Source organism: Antechinus flavipes, chromosome 1 (assembly GCF_016432865.1).
Source record: "Antechinus flavipes isolate AdamAnt ecotype Samford, QLD, Australia chromosome 1, AdamAnt_v2, whole genome shotgun sequence".
Taxonomy (NCBI): domain Eukaryota; kingdom Metazoa; phylum Chordata; class Mammalia; order Dasyuromorphia; family Dasyuridae; genus Antechinus; species Antechinus flavipes.
The window spans coordinates 330,045,089-330,062,675 of record NC_067398.1 but is presented as its reverse complement, the minus strand read 5'-3'; the positions used below and the strand labels follow the sequence as shown (position 1 = coordinate 330,062,675).

At 40.4% G+C, this 17,587-nt stretch overlaps 1 protein-coding gene across 7 annotated transcripts in view; it reads right to left on the bottom strand.

The window, feature by feature from the left end:
* Positions 1–13,547: 13,547 nt before the first annotated feature.
* Positions 13,548–17,587, bottom strand: part of GRID2IP (Grid2 interacting protein) — a 115,356-nt gene continuing 111,316 nt past the window's right edge. For all 7 annotated transcript variants that reach the window (XM_051967226.1, XM_051967204.1, XM_051967186.1 and 4 more), the window contains exon 21: positions 13,548–15,930. In XM_051967226.1, the coding sequence (XP_051823186.1) occupies positions 15,859–15,930 (72 nt within the window). In that variant the 3' untranslated portion in view covers positions 13,548–15,858. The remainder of the gene's footprint in view (positions 15,931–17,587) is intronic.

The following is a 17,587-nucleotide window of genomic DNA, read 5'->3' as shown; positions in this document are numbered from 1 at the left end:
TGCTCAAAAAGTTATCAAACTGTGCATACCCTTTGATCCAGCAGTGCTACTACCGGGCTTATACCCCAAAGAGATACTAAAGAAGGGAAAGGGACCCGTATGTGCCAAAATGTTTGTGGCAGCCCTGTTTGTAGTGGCTAGAAGCTGGAAAATGAATGGATGCCCATCAATTAGAGAATGGTTGGGTAAATTGTGGTATATGAACGTTATGGAATATTATTGTTCTGTAAGAAATGACCAGCAGGATGAATACAGAGAGGCTTGGAGAGACTTACATGAACTGATGCTAAGTGAAATGAGCAGAACCAGGAGATCATTATATACCTCAACAACGATACTGTTTGAGGATGTATTCTGAAAGAAGTGGATTTCTTTGACAAAAAGATCTAACTCAGTTCCAACTGATCAATGATGGACAGAAGCAGCTACACCCAAAGAAAGAACACTGGGAAATGAATATAAACTGTTTGCATGTTTGTTTTTCTTCCCGGGTTATTTTTACCTTCTGAATCTAATTCTCCCTGCGCAACAAGAAAACTGTTTGGTTCTGCAAACATATATTGTATCTAGGATATACTGTGACATATTCAACATGTATAGGACTGCTTGCCATCTGGGGGAGGGGGTGGAGGGAGGGAGGGGAAAAATTGGAACAGAAGTGAGTGCAAGGGACAATGTTGTAAAAAATTACCCTGGCATGGGTTTTGTCAATAAAAAGTTATTTAAAAAAAGATTATGTGATGATCAATTCTGATGGATGTAGCACTTTTCAACAAAAAGGTGATTCAGGACAGGTCCAATGGTCTTGTGATGAAGAGAGCCATCTGCATCCAAAGAGAGGACTATGGATAGGAACTGAATGTGGATCACGGTGATGTATTTTCACCTTTTTTGTTATTGTGTGATTTTTTTTCTTTCTCTTTTTTCCCCTTTTTGATCTGATTTTGCTTGTGCGCTATGATAAATGGGGAAATGTGTTTAGAAGAATTGCACATTCTTAACCTATAATGAATAACTTGCTGTCTAAGTAAGGGGGAGAAGGTGGAAGAAAAATTTGAAACACAAGTAAGGGTGAATGTTGAAACTATCTTTGTATGTATTTTGAAAATTAAAAGCTATTTTTAAAAATAAAAAAAAGAAACTGTCATAGTGAAAAGAGCTCTAGCTAGCTTTTTAAACTTTCAGGATCTCAGTTTCCTTTTCCTTAAAATAGGGGGAATCAGACTATCATTCTCCCAAGATCTCTTTCTGCTCTGATATTCCCTGACTCTTTAAAGGCAGGGTGATGGAATAAGATAGAAAAAAAGATAAATCTGAGAGAAAATGACTCCTGCATCTGTCCTATATAGTCTGACCCTTATCTTGTATCCATGTCTAAAGGTGAAGGACTCATTTTCAGTGGGTGAAACTTTATGGTAAGGCAGGGAGAGCCTATGGGCCAACTTTCTTCTCCCATAGGTCATGTTACCTCGAGAAAAAAATCTTTTCAGGATTTGACCCATTTCATTTTTCCTGTTCTGTTTGAGGTACAAGGAGGGGAATCTTCAATCTGGGAACTAGAGCTATCTGAAGCTATCCCAGAGTCCAAGAATCCAGTGCAAATGTCCAGCCAATTCATCAAGTTAGTCCTAAAAAGCAATGGGATGTTAGCCTGGTGGGGATTTGGGCTTGAACTTTGTGGAACTAATGCCATGTAGGAGCAGAATTATGATGAGTCTCCCAGCCCACAGCCAGACTGACATGGTACAGGAGGAATTGTGCCCTCCTTGGTGCTGAAGAGAAATGTTTATATGCTTTTTCTTACCATACCTTTCAAGCAAATATTCCTTTGTAAAAGCTAATCTTTTGGGACATGATTAAGTGGAATTAGAATGCTAGTTTAGATCCCTAAAGAAGCAAGGGAAGGTAAGTGCTGGGGATTTGAGCCAAGAGCAGAAGAACAGAGACTCCCTAATCCTGTCAGAGTACCAGGGAACCCTGTAAGAGGAGTAAAATGCAATAGACTTGGCCCTGAGAGAGTGGGGTTAGTCTCTCATGTTACATCTATATATAATTATTTGCATATTATCTCTTCCATTAGATTATAAACTCCTGCTTTTTATATTTCTTGTATTTCCAGCACTGAGCACTAGTATCTGGCACATGTAGGTACTTAATAAATGTTTGCTAATTTTGCAATTAAGAGATTGCAATTAAAAAAGGGTAACTTTGGAGGAGAGAGGCTTTAGACAGATACTTCTTTGAGGACCAACATTTTTTTTATGTATAAAATACTTGTACCGAAGTATTGTTTAGTAATTATGAAAACCCTAACTGAAATTATGTACTTTGATTTACCCTTGTTGTGGATTTTCATCTTTTATTTTACTTACTACAAAAAGTGAGTTGGAAGCTACTTGCAGGAGGAGGGGAAATTCCTTATGGTTAAGCAAGATAAAGTGACAATTAGAGTCTTTCTCCAAGGTTATATATGTAATAATAGCTAATATCTCTGACATATTTAGCTAAAATGAAAGGATTGATTGTTTTTGGATTGTTGTTTTTTCCTTCCACATCATCAAACTGGGGATCAGGAGAATGACTGACTGGATTGCCTCCAGGATGCCCTCACTGAGGCTCACCTGTCACAGCTTCCCTATCTTTTGGGCATAGTTGGTCTTGGGCTTTGGAACAGTTGGCAGGATGGAAAAATTATTTATGTATTCTGGACCTTTTCCCATTATACTTTATTGCAGAATTCTGGAGTTAAATGGGGGAAACTGAGTATTGCATCTGGACTCTTAAAAATATCCTTCGGGTGGTAGGGCAAGGCATCAAAACAATTGTGAAACCAGAAATGCAGCTGAAGTTGTTTTTACTGAAAGGCCTTTTCATAACCAGTCCAGGCCTTTACACAACACAAATCCTTCTTCATGCAGGGACAGAACAAAGCACTGCCACAGGAACCAGGCAACAGGATTGATACCAGACAAATATACACTTTCCTTGACAGGGAGAGCAGCAGGGAAAAGGCACGAACATATGCCCAAGTTATATGGGGAAAATTTTGCCTCAGGAAAACCCACATAGTTTCCTATTTCTCTGTGATTGATTCAGACCACCAAAAGCACAAGGACATGAAGCATATAAACTATATGACCAGCCTCATTAATCTATGGTCTCTCCTAGACACTTTTCCTCCTTAAATAAAAAAGGGAATTCATAATTTGAAAAAAGGAGATAAAGAAAATTCCACTTGAACTCTTAAAATGCCTCTTTTGTAGGAGGTGGGGCATAAAAAATTTTGGAAGGCTTCTAAGAGATCTACAGGGTATTTCCGGCCAAGAAGGCGGAGAGGAGGCACACAGTTGTGTAGCTCTGCGTTTTTCTCTCAGAATTCATTTCATTACAAGCCTCTGAATTAATGCTTGACTGAAAAAAAACCCACAAATAGTTACCAAGAGAAGCCATCCTTGAAATTCGCCAGGAAAGGTCTGTTTTTGCTCAAGGGCGGGGAAGGTTTTAGATCGGGCGCAGGCTGAGGACAGGCAGGCAGCGGCAGCGAGAGCACAGGAGGCAGCTCGCGGGAACAGACTGGAGTGGGGTCGGGTGTGATCTCAGGTGGGGGGGAGGAGGGGAACTTTGCTACAGGACTGGATACTTTGCCCTGGCAGCAAGCCAGCAGCCCAGCAGAGAAGCTAGAAACACCGGGGCTGAAGAATACAACCCCAAACAGCTGGAGTCTCTCGGGACCTGGCTGCCCCCCCCCACAGTGACTCAGCACACTCTGGGATCTCAGAGCGCAGGCGCAGCACAGTCGGGCTAGTGCCTCACTGCTCCCCCGCAGTCTGGAGAGGAAGCTCGGTAACACCACCCAGCCCCTCCCCCGCAAAAAACAGACTCCATTTAGGGGTTTTTTCTTTTTTTCTTTTTGCTAGTTTGATTCTTCTCTGACAAAATGAGCAAAAAACTGAAGAGGACTTTAACCCTTGACAGCTTCTATACATAGAGAGCAGACTCTAAATCCTGAGGAGACTAAAAACAGACAGTCCCCAGGTGAATCCCCAAAGGAGGAGATCATCTGTTCCTCAGCACAGATGAATCTCATAGAAGTGATTAAAAAGGCTCTCACAAGGGAGCTAGAAGAAAAATGGGAAAAGGAGAGGGAGGCTTGGCAAAAGGAGAGGGAAGCTTGGGAAAAGGAGAGGGAGGCTTGGGAAAAGGAGAGGGAAGCTTGGGAAAAGGAGAGGGAGGGTTAGCAAGAGAGCCTGGAGAAGTCATCCCACTCATTTAAAGAGAGACTGGATAAAGAAATAAAATCCTTGAAAAATAGGATTAGTGAACTGGAAACAGAAAATAGCTCTCTAAAAAACCAAACTGGCAAAATGGAAAAAAATTCCATAGAACAAAAGAACTCAATGGGACAATTAGAAAAAGATTTTTAAAAAGTGAGTGAAGAAAATACTTCATTGAAAATCAGGTTCGAACAAATGGAATTGAATGACTCGAGGAGACAAGAAGAATCAGTCAAGCAAATCCAAAAAAATCAAACAATGGAAAAGAATGTGAAATACCTTCTGGGGAAGACAACAGACCTGGAAAACAGATCCAGGAGAGACAACCTGAGAATCATCGGACTCCCAGAAAAGAATGATGAAAAAAAGAGCCTGGACACTATTTTCCAGGAAATTATCAAAAAGAACTGCCCAGAAGTCATAGGAACAGAGGATAAAATAGACATTGAAAGGATTCATCGATCACCCACTGAAAGGGATCCTAAAATCAAAACACCAAGTGGCCAAATGTCAGAACCCTCAGACGAAGGAAAAAATACTGCAAGTGGCTAGAAAAACCCAATTCAAGTATCGACGAGCCACAATAAGGATCACCCAGGATCTAGCAGCATCCACACTAAAGGATCAAAGGGCCTGGAATATGATATTCTGAAAGGCTAAGGAACTTGGTATGCAACCAAAAATAACTTACCCAGCGAGAATGAGCATCTTTTTCCAGGGAAGAAGATGGACATTCAACAAAGTAAGCGAATTTCATCTATTTTTGATGAAAAAGCCAGAACTTAACAAAAAGTTTGATCTACAAATATAGAACTCAAGAGAAATCTAAAAAGGTAAAGATTAATCTTGGGAACTATATTTCGGCTATAAAGATGTATAAAGAATACATGTATACCTTGTTCTAGAAACTGATGTGGAAAGAACATTGTACCAGAAAAAGGATAAAGTGGGGATACTACATCTCATGAAGAGGCAAAGGAAACCTATTATATCTGAGAGAAAGAATGGAGGGGGATAAATATAGTGGGTATCTTACTGCCTTCAGAATTGGCTTTAAGAGAAAAATTTTAGACATATTCAATTTATGGTGAAACTTCTCCCACCTCATTGAAAAGTGAGAAGGGAAAAGTGAAAAGGGAAGGAATAAGCTAAGTGGAAGGGAATACGGAAACTGGGAGGGAATAAGATAGGGGGAGGAACTCTAAGGGGGGAGGGATATTAAAAAGGGAGGGCTGTAAGAAGCAAGTGGTGCTCACAAGCTTAATACTGGGAAGGGGGGTAAGGGGAAAAGAAGGGAGAAAAGCATAAACCGGGGTTAACAAGATGGCAAGTAATACAGAATTGGTCATTTTAACCATAAATGTGAACGGGGTAAACTCCCCCCTAAAGAGGAAGCGGTTAGCAGAATGGATTAAAAGTCAGAATCTTACAATATGTTGTTTACAGGAAACACACCTGAAGCAGGGAGATACATGCAGGTTAAAGGTAAAAGGTTGGAGCAAAATCTACTATACTTCAGGTGAAGTCAAAAAAGCAGGGGTAGCCATCCTGATCTCAGATCAAGCTAAAGCAAAAATTGATCTAATTAAAAGAGATAAGGAAGGGCACTATATCTTGCTAAAGAGATCTACAGGGTAGAGGTTCATAATTTTTTTGTGTTTCATGGACCCCTTTGGCAGTCTGGTAAAGCTTAAGGACCCTTCTTGGAACAATATTTTAAAAGTATAAAACATAAAGAATCACAAGGAAAACAAATAAATAATATTCTTTTAAAAAATTCATAGACCCAGTTTAAGAATCTCTCTCATAAAAAAGCTGTCAGGATAGAAAGACCAGTAATGGTGATTGCTTATCCCTACCTTGATAGCAGAGCAATGTTGCCAGGTCAGTCTTAGCTTTGCCAACCTTGCTGGCCTTGGTGCTGCCTGTTTCTCTGACAATAATCCTGGGTAGAAGTCATGTAATCTAGATTCCTAGACAAGTGAATTACCTCTGTAGCATATCCAAGCAGAAGTCATTCAGGATTTTCTTGAACATCTCTAGTGACAGAAACTCACTATCTCACTTTGAGTCATTTATGCCTATGCCAGCCAATTCCCTATAAGAACTTTTAGTCAAATTAAATCAACAAGCATTTAAGTTCCTGCTTTGTGCTAGGCACTGTGCTTAGGATTGGAGATAGAAAAAAACAGGCAAACCCCCACCAAAAAAAACCCAAAAAATCCACCCCATTCAGTGTCTCAAGAAGTTCACATTCTAACCTGAGTATAATTTTCTAATTATTAGTGAATTAAAAAAAAAAACTGGTTGTTGGTAATTTGGGTTTTTTCCTTTCTAGATTGCCTGTTTCTCTTTTCAACAATGCAGTGATTCAAAGCAATTCCAATAGACTTGGGATGGAAAATGCCATTCATCTCCAGAGAGAACCATGGAAACTGAGTGTGGATCAAAGCATGTTATTTTCACCTTTTTGTTCTAGTTGTTTGTTTTTTCCCCTTTCTTGTGTTTTTTCCCTTTTGATCTGAATTTTCTTATACAACACGAAAAATGTGGAAGTATATTTAAAAGAATTGTACATATTTAACCTATTTCAGATTGCTTGCTATCTTGGGGAACAGAGAAGTAAGGGAGGGAGGAAAAAAATTTGGAACACAGAGTTTTACAAAAAGGAATGTTGAAAACTATCTTTACGTGTCTTAGGCAAAACAAAATACAATTGGGGGAAAAATCACCTGTTAACCAGTTTTTGGGAAATGACTCACTCTTACAAATTTAAATCAATCCTGATTAACTTGCTATCCCTCTCTCTTATAGCATTTATTACAAACTTTTTCTTATATATTCAAACCACCTATATCATTTCCTCTTCCCTTCCTCTCAACAGAAGACTTGTCATATTTGATGGGGAAAATTGATGTCATCTGTTTTAACTTCACTCTTTCTTCCAGTTCTATACTTCTTTTTCCTTCAACTTTAACCCTCATTCTCTCTTCTTTTGCTCTCACTTCCCCAAAGATTTCAGAGAAGCTCATCAGCCTTCTCATCACTAAAGTTTGGAACCTTAGTCATCTTCCACTCTAATCAGTCATCTCCCCACCATGATACTTACTCTCCAACCACTGTCATTTGCTCCTTCTCCTCTTTTTCCTTCCTTTCCCGCCCCCCCCCCCAACCATGGACTCCACTTCTGGGTCCCCAGGCTTTGATAGATAAAATACGAACCCTTTTGTGTAACAGTTAAAGTTTTCCACAAACTGGCTCCAGTCTGCCTTCCCAAGCTTACTGTACTTTGCTGTCTTTCACAATCCCTATGCTTCAGCCAATCTGTTCTGCTTGCAACATTTCGTCTCTCAATACACCTGTCTCCTTGCATAGGCAATAACCTGGAATACACTCTATCCAAGCCTCTGCCTTATAGAACCTGTAGCTTCTTTCAAGTTTCTACTTAAATCCCACTTCTTGCAAGAAGTCTTATCCTCATTATACCAGTGACTAGTAATCTCTCCCCATGAAAGTTACTTTGTTTTTTATAATGATGGCTAGCATTTATATAGAACTTTAAATTTTACAAAGTGCTTTATAAATGCTATCTCTACCACAGCAGTAGGGAGCAGATGCTATTATTTCCATTTTACAGAGGAGGAAACTGAGGCAGGCTAAATGACTTCTGCAAGATCACACAAGTAGTAAGTGTAGGAGGATGGATCTGAACTCAGGCCTTCCTGTTTCTAGGGTCAATGATCTATTCACTTCAGTACTTAATTGACTCTATGTACATTTTATTTTCCTGTAAAATGTAAACTCCTTGAAGAAAGGGATCTTTTAATTTTAGTCTTTATAAGCCCAACACTTAGTACAGTATAGACACATAGTAGATACTTAATAAACACATTCTCATTGAATTGGATTGTTTCTTTGCAAATCACTACCAATGTTATTTATTGCATTCTAATCTCCTGAACTCTGGTTTATTATCAATTGGATACTATTGGATATTATTGGATATCAAACTCAATATATCTAAAAAAGGATTCACTATTCCCCCTCACAACAGCACCAGCACCCCCACCACGAAAGCCACCCATTCCTCTAAACCTTGTTGGTGCTGAAGCTACCATCATCCTTCCAGCCACCCAGATTAATAACTTTTGCATCATTCTCAACCCTTCTTTTCTTTCATCCTCCCCTCCCCATTTCCAATTTCCATGTCTACATGTTGCTACCTCCACAATTTATCTATTGTCTACCTCCTTCTCTGCACTTAGGTAGCCACTCCTTATCATAGGAACCTTTTCCTCTTGTAGCAGCCTCCTCACTGGTTGCCAGATTTCCATACCCTCCCTAATTCAAATCATCCTCCCTCTTTACTAACTTTACTAAAAGTAATTTGTTTAAAGCACAAGCCTGACCATGCACTCCCTCCTTACCTACATCTCTTAGTTTTCTTCAAAACTTAGCTCATAAGCCACTTCCTACAGGAACTCTTTCTTGATTTTATGAGCTGGAGTTGCATTAGCCTTCCTCAAATTATTGTGTGTATATTATTTGTTTACATCCTGTCTTTTCCTGATTACATTCCCAAATATAATGTAAGCTTCTTGAGAATGGAATATTCCCTTAAATTTTTTGTTTGCAGCCCAAATACCTCGAACACAATGCAAATAGGTTCTTGTTGGACTGAAAGGGATTGAAATGAACTACCCAATAGAAGCTTGTTGGAAAGTATGTCAAGACAAAGTTTAGGACTAGGAATGAGCCTGTAACTTAATTAACATAGAGATAGCAAAACTAACTCTACTGGTACAGATGATTTAATCAATGTGAGGAAACATCAGATGATAAATCACTTTCTACCTCTAGCCTTTTCTCTAGCTTTTTGTTTTACCGTATTGTCTAAAGCACTGGGAGGTTAAGTGACTTAGATAATGGCCACCCAATTGTACCCAATTCTTCCAGAAGAAGTGAGCTCTCCATCTACTGTACCATATTTCTTCCCCTAACAAGATGTATGATTAAAAAATACATAAACGAAAATAGAAAATAATGCCATACAAGTGACAATTGTTTATGCTACCTCTACCTTTTTTTTTTTTTTTTTTTTGCCAGTTACTTCTAGCTAGTCTTTCTTGGGCAACTATGTTGTGTCTCTGAATCCTAAGACTCAGAATTGAAAAATACTGAAAAGACATCTAATCCCAAATCCCATTTTTACAGGAAGGGAACTGAGGCCTGAGAGAAAAGGTAATTAGCTCAGTTACATAGCTACCAAGGGCTGGAGACAGAATGTCACTATCTTCTGGGCATTACAAATAGGGAAAAATGTACATGACATTTTGCAGAAAGCAGCTCAAGTTTGTGTCTGTGTGCAGCCACTTTATGCCTGTTTATTCCACTTCTGATATCTACAGTGTGGGGGCTCAGGAGACATCCTAGTTTTGCTCATATCTCTCCCATCTTTCAAAGCCCCCCTAGCCATGACTTACCTTACTGGAACCAAGGTTTTCTCAGCATAAGCTCTCCTACCACCAGCACAGATCACACTTGGATATTTTATCCTGTTCAGATTCTTTATTCAATACTCGTGAAACAGGAAACACAACTCAGTGGCTCTGCCCTTCCCACTTATAATCTCTCTCCAGCACTCACTTCACTCTACACTCAATTCTTGAGTGGCTATAGAATGGGAGCAGATACCCTATCCCATTATCTCATTGCCTTAAGTACCCAGGCAGGAATAGTGGTGCAATCAGGGCATTCTCCTCAGTTGTTTGTGGTAGGCACTGGCAAGGAGGTGGGGCAAAAGGTAGGAACATCTCAGGGGAATACGTCATCATGTCAAGAATCTGTGATTTTCTCTGACTTCAAAACTAATCACGGACCCATTGTTAACTTAGTAAATAAGTCTTAGAAGATTCTTGAGACTCAGAGAGATTAAACAATTCGCCTTGTGATCACCCAGTGACAGAAGTGGGATTTTTTTCAGTTCTTTTCTGATTCCAAAGCTAGAATTTTATCTATGGTACCACATCGCTTCTCCTCCAAGGAGTAATAATAGTAATAGTACTAGTAATCATAAATAACACATCTATATCTTCCTCAAAACAACCTGTAGCTCTCCTACTAAAGCCCTGACTTCATCCTCTCCCATTCTTATTGATCCATTGATCTGATACTGACAATTTGATATTGATATGACAATCAGGAAAGTCAACACATAATTAAGAAATTCTTAAATCATCAATCCTAGCTTTGATAAAACTGAACTAAAAGGAAGAATAGGAGAGAACTTAGTGGTAGCAGTATGGAGAAGAGAGGGGCAATTTTGGAAGGGAAGGTAGAAGACCGAGTAGAATGGTCAGGGAAATCAAACTGGGAATAAGAGGAGTGAGAGTAAGATAGTTGTAAAAGTCTGGGAATTGTGGTAGAAATAACAATTTCCCTTCCTGGTCACCACTCCCCAAATGCCATTCTGATGCCTACACTGTGGGAGTTCAGGAGAAATCCCAGTTATGCTCATCTCTCTCCTCTCTCTCAAAGCCCCCCTAGCCATGACTTACCTTGCTGGATCCAAGGTTTTCTCAGCATGAGCTCTCCTGCCACCAGCACAGATACCTTGCTGGATCCAAGGTTTTCTCAGCATGAGCTCTCCTGCCACCAGCACAGATCACACTTGGATACTTTATCCTATACAAATTCTTATTTAATACCCGTGAAACAGGAAACACAACTCAGTGGCTCTGCCCTATTAGTATGTAAGCTCCTTAAAGGGATTGCCTTGCATTTTATAATTGTATTTTCAAAATTTCAATAGTGCCTGGTACACAGAAAGCATGAAAGAAATGCTTTCATTCATTCATTCATTCATTCACTGAGACCTAAAGTGACTTTCCATGGTAAATCAGGATAGGCTAATAAGCGCCAGAGCTAGGAATTAAACCTATCTGCCTCTCTTCTATGGTCATGCTGTTTAGAAGACTGAACTCTAGAAATGGAAGAGATCTAGAAACCCCATAATGCTACTGTACAGTCTTTGAGGTCTCCCTCCTGAGCACAGCTTGATTCTCACTCTTGCTCTCACATTGCTCCTTTTATGTAATAACAAGCCTCCATTTCCTCTTTTGTCAGAGCAGTCAAGATGGTGAGATAAGCCCATTTCTATTTTGTTGTTTAAGGGAGGCAGCATGGGACAATGAGTATCATGTTAGGCTTGGAGCCAAGATAACTTAAGTTCAAATCTCGAATCTTAAGCTTGCTAGCTGTACAGGAATGAGCAAGTTCCTCAAGTAAACTGTGTCTCAGTTTCTTCATTTGTTAAATGGGGAAAACAACAGTGGTAGTACCTATATCACAGGGCTTTTGTGAAATACAGAGGGGATCAAGTATGTAAAGCAGTTTGAAAATCTTAAAAGTAATATATGGAGTAGCCCAGAAGTCTAAGTGTCATTTTAAGTTTTTACTAACTTCAGAAGTATAAAAGCTACAAACTTATCAAAAATCATTTGAAATTTTAATTCTTTAAATAGATTTTACACTAAAAGTAATATATGGAGTAGCCCAGAAGTCTAAGTGTCATTTTAAGTTTTTACTAACTTCAGAAGTATAAAAGCTACAAACTTATCAAAAATCATTTGAAATTTTAATTCTTTAAATAGATTTTACACTAATTTCATTTTGTGAATTTCAAGTAATATATTTTTGACGGCCATTATTCATTGTGTATGACAGTTCCTGAATGACATTTTCTCAAACCAGTGGAATAGTAGAGAAGATCCTCTTTCCTGTCACCTTGGTCACCTGATCTATCTCCATTAAACTTTTTTTTATGGGATCACATCAAAACTGTCGAATATGCATCAAAATCTTGCCTTTGGATGATCCTGAGGCTAGAATTACAAATACAATTTTTTTAGTCATGTGAGAAACAGTTAATGCAAATTTTTGCAAATCTAAAAAATTGACTAAAGTGGTATACCACAATTTAATAAGAAACATGAGTATCACACACCTGTCAGATTGGCTAAGATGACAGGGAAAGATAATGGGGAGTGTTGGAGGGGATGTGGGAAGACAGGGACACTGATACATTGTTGGTGGAATTGTGAACACATCCAGCCATTCTGGAGAGCAATTTGGAACTATGCTCAAAAAGTTATCAAACTGCATATCCTTTGATCCAATAGTGTTTCTATTGGGCTTATACCCCAAAGAGATACTAAAGAAGGGAAAGGGACCTGTATGTGCCAAAATGTTTGTGGCAGCCCTGTTTGTAGTGGCTAGAAGCTGGAAAATGAATGGATGCCCATCAATTGGAGAATGGCTGGGTAAATTGTGGTATATGAATGTTATGGAATGTTATTGTTCTGTAAGAAATGACCAGCAGGATGATTTCAGAGAGGATTGGAAAGACTTACATGAACTGATGCTGAGTAAAATGAGCAGGATCAGGAGATCATTATATACCTCAACAACAATACTGTTTGAGGATGTATTCTGATAGAAGTGGATTTCTTCGACAAAGAGACCTAACTCCGTTTCAATTGATCAAGGATGGACAGAAGCAGCTACACCCAAAGAAAGAACACTGGGAAATGAATGTAAACTGTTTGCATTTTTGTTTTTCTTCCCGGGTTATTTTTATCTTCTGTATCCAATTCTTCCTGTGCAACAAAAGAACTGTTTGGTTCTGCACACATATATTGTATCTAGGTTATACTGTGACATATTTAACTTGTATAGGACTGCTTGCTATCTAAGAGAGGGGGTGGAGGGAGGGAGGGGAAAGGTCAGAACAGAAGTGAGTTCAAGGGATAATGTAAAAAAATTACCCAGGCATGGGCTCTGTCAATAAAAAGTTATAATAAAAATTAAAAAAAAATAAACGTGAGTATCTTCAAGTTAGTTTTGTGAATTTTATAATAATTCGACTTGTTCTTGTTAAGTTTGTGGCATTTATGCTTCTGAAGTTATTAAAAGCTGCACTGAGACTTTGGGGATGACCGCCATCAATGTATCATCAGATGATCATCTCTCCAGATGGAAGGAGAGCTCTGAATCCCTCGGTGAGTACCAGCTGGCTCCAGGTGGTTCCTGTCTGGATGGGACTGCAGCCTGGTGAGCAGTAAGATGTCAGAGAGTTTCAGGGAGCAGCTTCCACTGCTGACACAATGAGTTGCTTGCCCCAGTGGGAGTACTGGGCTGCATCCATTGGGCAGGCCCCCAGAGAGTGAACCCCTCCCTCCCCCCAGTTTTCATGCGGCTAGTGACAACGGGAAGTAGGCGAAAGCCGGTAACTTTATTGGGGAAGAACAACACGTGAGTCTGGGAAATGGAGAGAAAGAAGAAGGGAGATTGGGAAAGGGTGGGGACACAAGTAGGGACACAGGTGGGGACTACACACCACTAATTAAACCCCAGCTTAGAAGTCAGGGTTTTTTTGAAAGTTTCAAATCAAAACATTATCTATTAAAAATCCAAAGAAACTGCCCATCTTCCTCTTCAATTATGTTACAATAAAGAACTGCGTCTGTGCCCAGCCCTCTCCATGGGTGTGGTTACTGCCAAGTACACTCTGTTCTCTCCATGTGTGACTGACATACATCAAAACAAGATTGGGCTACCTGACGTGGTAGTTTCATGGCAAGTATCTGTGTATCCTTTGATTCCCAGACTCCAAGAAAACCAAGGGCAGAGGAGTTTGAAAACCATTCAGTACAAAGCAGGAGAAAACTGGCACTTAATTACAGAAACTAAAATTTATGCTTTCTATAGAGAAGAGTAGAAAACAAAATTTGGATCAGACTATCATAAGTATTTCTGTAGAACTAACATGCCAACAATCATGGATTTAGAGATAGAATCATGGATTTATAGGCCATCTGGTTTCATTTTACAACTTGGGAAACTGAGGCCCAAAGAGATCAAGTGACTTACCAAAGATTAGAGTAAGTATCACATCCAGCATTCAAAATGGTCCTCTGATTCCAAAGACATTTTGTCTTTGTGGCATTAAAGACATTATCTTGGATCTCTATTTCTACCCCAAAGTGGACTCTTCTCTCTCCACAGAAAGCAAGCAAAGAAAAATGAGGTTTACTAATTGAGTGAGGATTTAAGAAGAAATGAGTAAATGGGTCCTCAGTTTGCCTGAGCAAATGAGTTTATGGTTGTTTGTAAGACTTCTTTAGCAGAAACTGGCATGGGGCCTTTTGGTCAGATCAGCGATGATTGTAATTTAGGACCAGCCTTCCCTACTAGACTGATCAAAGACTCTTAGTATTGGAAGAGATTTCAGATGTCCTCCCAGCTAATCCCTCTACATGAAACACAAACACCATCGATGACAACTCTGGGAAATCATCCTCCACACTCTGCATAAAAGGCTGCAGTAGGTGTCTACACCATTGTTGAGTCTATTCCAATTGTTTGGAGCTCTTCTTGTACTGAGCAAGAATGTGCTGACCTCTAATTTTCACCTACTAGATCCTAGTCCTATCTTCTGGGGACAAGTCAAACAAGTCTAATCCCTCCTTCTGTATGAGAACCTACTGATGGGAAAAGCCCTCCGAGTCAGCGATAAATGGGGATGCTAAGAGAGGAAGACGTGGCGTTCAGCCTGGAAAGAGGTCTAAGATGTTCTTCCCCCGCCTTCTCCCCATCCCATGCAAACTGGACAAAGAAAACTTTGGGTGTCTACAAGCCCCTGGTCTCAGAAGATATGGGAAAGGAAGATCTAGGACCAGAGGAATTCCACAGGGAACAACACAACACTGTGATGGCAGACACAGCCGGGACATTGCAGAGCAGGCCTGGTCTGAGGTAGCTGAAGCCACAGATCTATCGGGAAGAATTGGGCAAAGGGCTTGCTTTGGCTTGGCAGACCTTTGGGGCCAGCGACAGAGGAATCCCAGGCAGGGCATGTTCACTGTTTCAGCCAGTGGGGTCCTTTGCCTAGGTTTTCAGGATACTCCACCAGCAAAAGGTGAGAAATCTATGCCTGCTAAAAGCCAAAGGGATGGCAGCTCGCTTTGTTCTCTCCAAACCATATTCTCTTGGGGAGAGCAAAAAGAAGCAGGTAGCTAGACAGACAGACAGACAGATAGACAGATTTATCTCTTCTAAACTCTGAGCCACAGGAGATGAAGAGTTGCCTGGGAAGGAGCAAAGTTACATCCACAAGGGAAGGCTTTTGAGAAGCTAAGACATGAGAGACACATAGCAATCCAAATGCTCTCCCACGGGTAGTGCTGGGAAATGGAACAGCATGCAGCCTGTGAAGGAGCTGGGGAGCAGGAGGGAGGAGAGACCTGCTGAAAGAGGCCTGCAGTCCTTGCTAGGAAGGCAGAGGATGTCCAGTCAAACACAGGTGCTTCTGTGGGCGGCGTGGGATCTGCCCGGTCCACTTCAGGCGCAGGGCCACCCGGGCCCACGTTTACCTTCACAAAGACCACAATAACCACTCCTGGGGGGAGGCCTTTTCCCTGAGCCAGGCAGATAGACCACAGCAGCAGTGCGGCCAGTCTGTGGAAGAAACATGGGCTGCATTCTGTTGGCAAACAGGGGGAGTGGTCAGGAGCTCCCGCGGCGACTACCAGGCCAGGGGGGAGGCCATTCCTGAGCTGCGCTGGCTCTCACAGACCTGCACATCACTGAATGCACGCTGCAAGGAAAGAACACAGCTTAGGGCCGTACCACGATAGGACGATGTGCCCTTGTGCCCAGGGGAAGAGGCGGTCTCAGGGAGTCCCATCACAAGCATTTATCAAGTGCCCATTTTATGCCACGTGCCTCGGCATAAAGCCGAAGGACCATAAAGACAACTTGGTGTCACAGAGAGAGAAAGGGACTCAGAGTAAGGGAGATCCAGATTCGAATCCTGACTCAGAGAGTTCTGGGCAACCCTGATTAACTTCCATCTGTTTTTGCATATGTAAAATAGGGACAATACTAACATCTACTTCAAAGTTAGATTGTGAGATTTTATTAAATGAGATAAAGTATCTAAGCTACAGGTCAATTATTGAATATTCCTGTCAGTAGTGAGTGTCAGGTTGAGAGACAAGCAGCCTGTAGCCTAATCGTCTTGGCTAACTCATATGGGAAGGAAGCCATGGCCCATCTCTGGACCTCGTTACCTCCTCTGTAAAGAGAGGAGGTTGGACTAGATTATGTCAGTTCTAATATTCTGTATTGTAAGATTCATTCCAGCTGTAATGTTCTATGTCTCTCTAAAAACATTTAAAATTCTGACACTACACACATATATAGTCACACTGATCCCTCTGAGCCTTGGGAATTCGCTTTAATCTCTATGGGATCTGACTGTCCTTGGCCTGCTAAGCCTGGCCATGGAAATGCTTCCTATTGCTTCTCAGGCTACAAATCAGAGCCTTCCTTGGCAGTCTTCCTCAGAGAAGGGGCACAAAGTTAGGTCTAGTTCTGACCTGGGTGAGGGGACACCATTCACTTCCTGTCCCTGATCTTTTCAGCTCTGAGCCCCTTCTACTCAAGTCTTGCTCTTGGCTTGTCCACATTGATACCTGCCACCTCATGAATCTCCCCATTTCTGCAAGAATAGACCCTGAGATGGTCAACTCTGATGGACATGACTTTTCAACAATGAGGTGATTCAGGCCAATTCCAACAGACTTGTGATGGAGAGACTCATGCAAATTCAGACCATGGGGACTGAATATGGATCACAATATAGGATTTGCACCTTTTTTTGTTGTTTGCTTACTTGTTTTAGTCTTTCTCATTTTTTCCCCTTTAGATATGATTTTTCTTGTGCAGTATGATAAATGTGGAAATAGGTTTAGAAGAATTGTACACGTTTAACCAATATATTGTACTATAGGTAAGAGCACTCTGGAACTTCCTCTTTGGGGCATTTCCTCCATTCTTCTAATTTGTTAAGGATTATAAATATGATGATAAAACTGACCTTAAAGTTCACCTACTCCAAACTTTTTATTTTACAGATTAAAAAAAAAAAACTGGAGTCTGGAAAAATTAAGTGAGCAGCCCAAAGTCATACAAGTAGTAAGTGACTGGCCCAAAGTGGCTGGGTGAAATGAATAAAATATTTAATAATGAATTATTAATTTTAGGACCAAGATTTTTTCTTTTTCTGCTCCTTCATTCAGATACCAACTAAGTTGAGAAATTTCTCTAAGAGATTTCTCCAGGTCAAGGTCTAATCAGAAAATAAAATAATTTCTAATTAATGGGTTAATGAGTGTATCCCTTGCTCATTGTATTTGTTTCCAAGTCCTGGGAAATTGTTAATTCTCCCTATTATCAAGACAAGTGATATG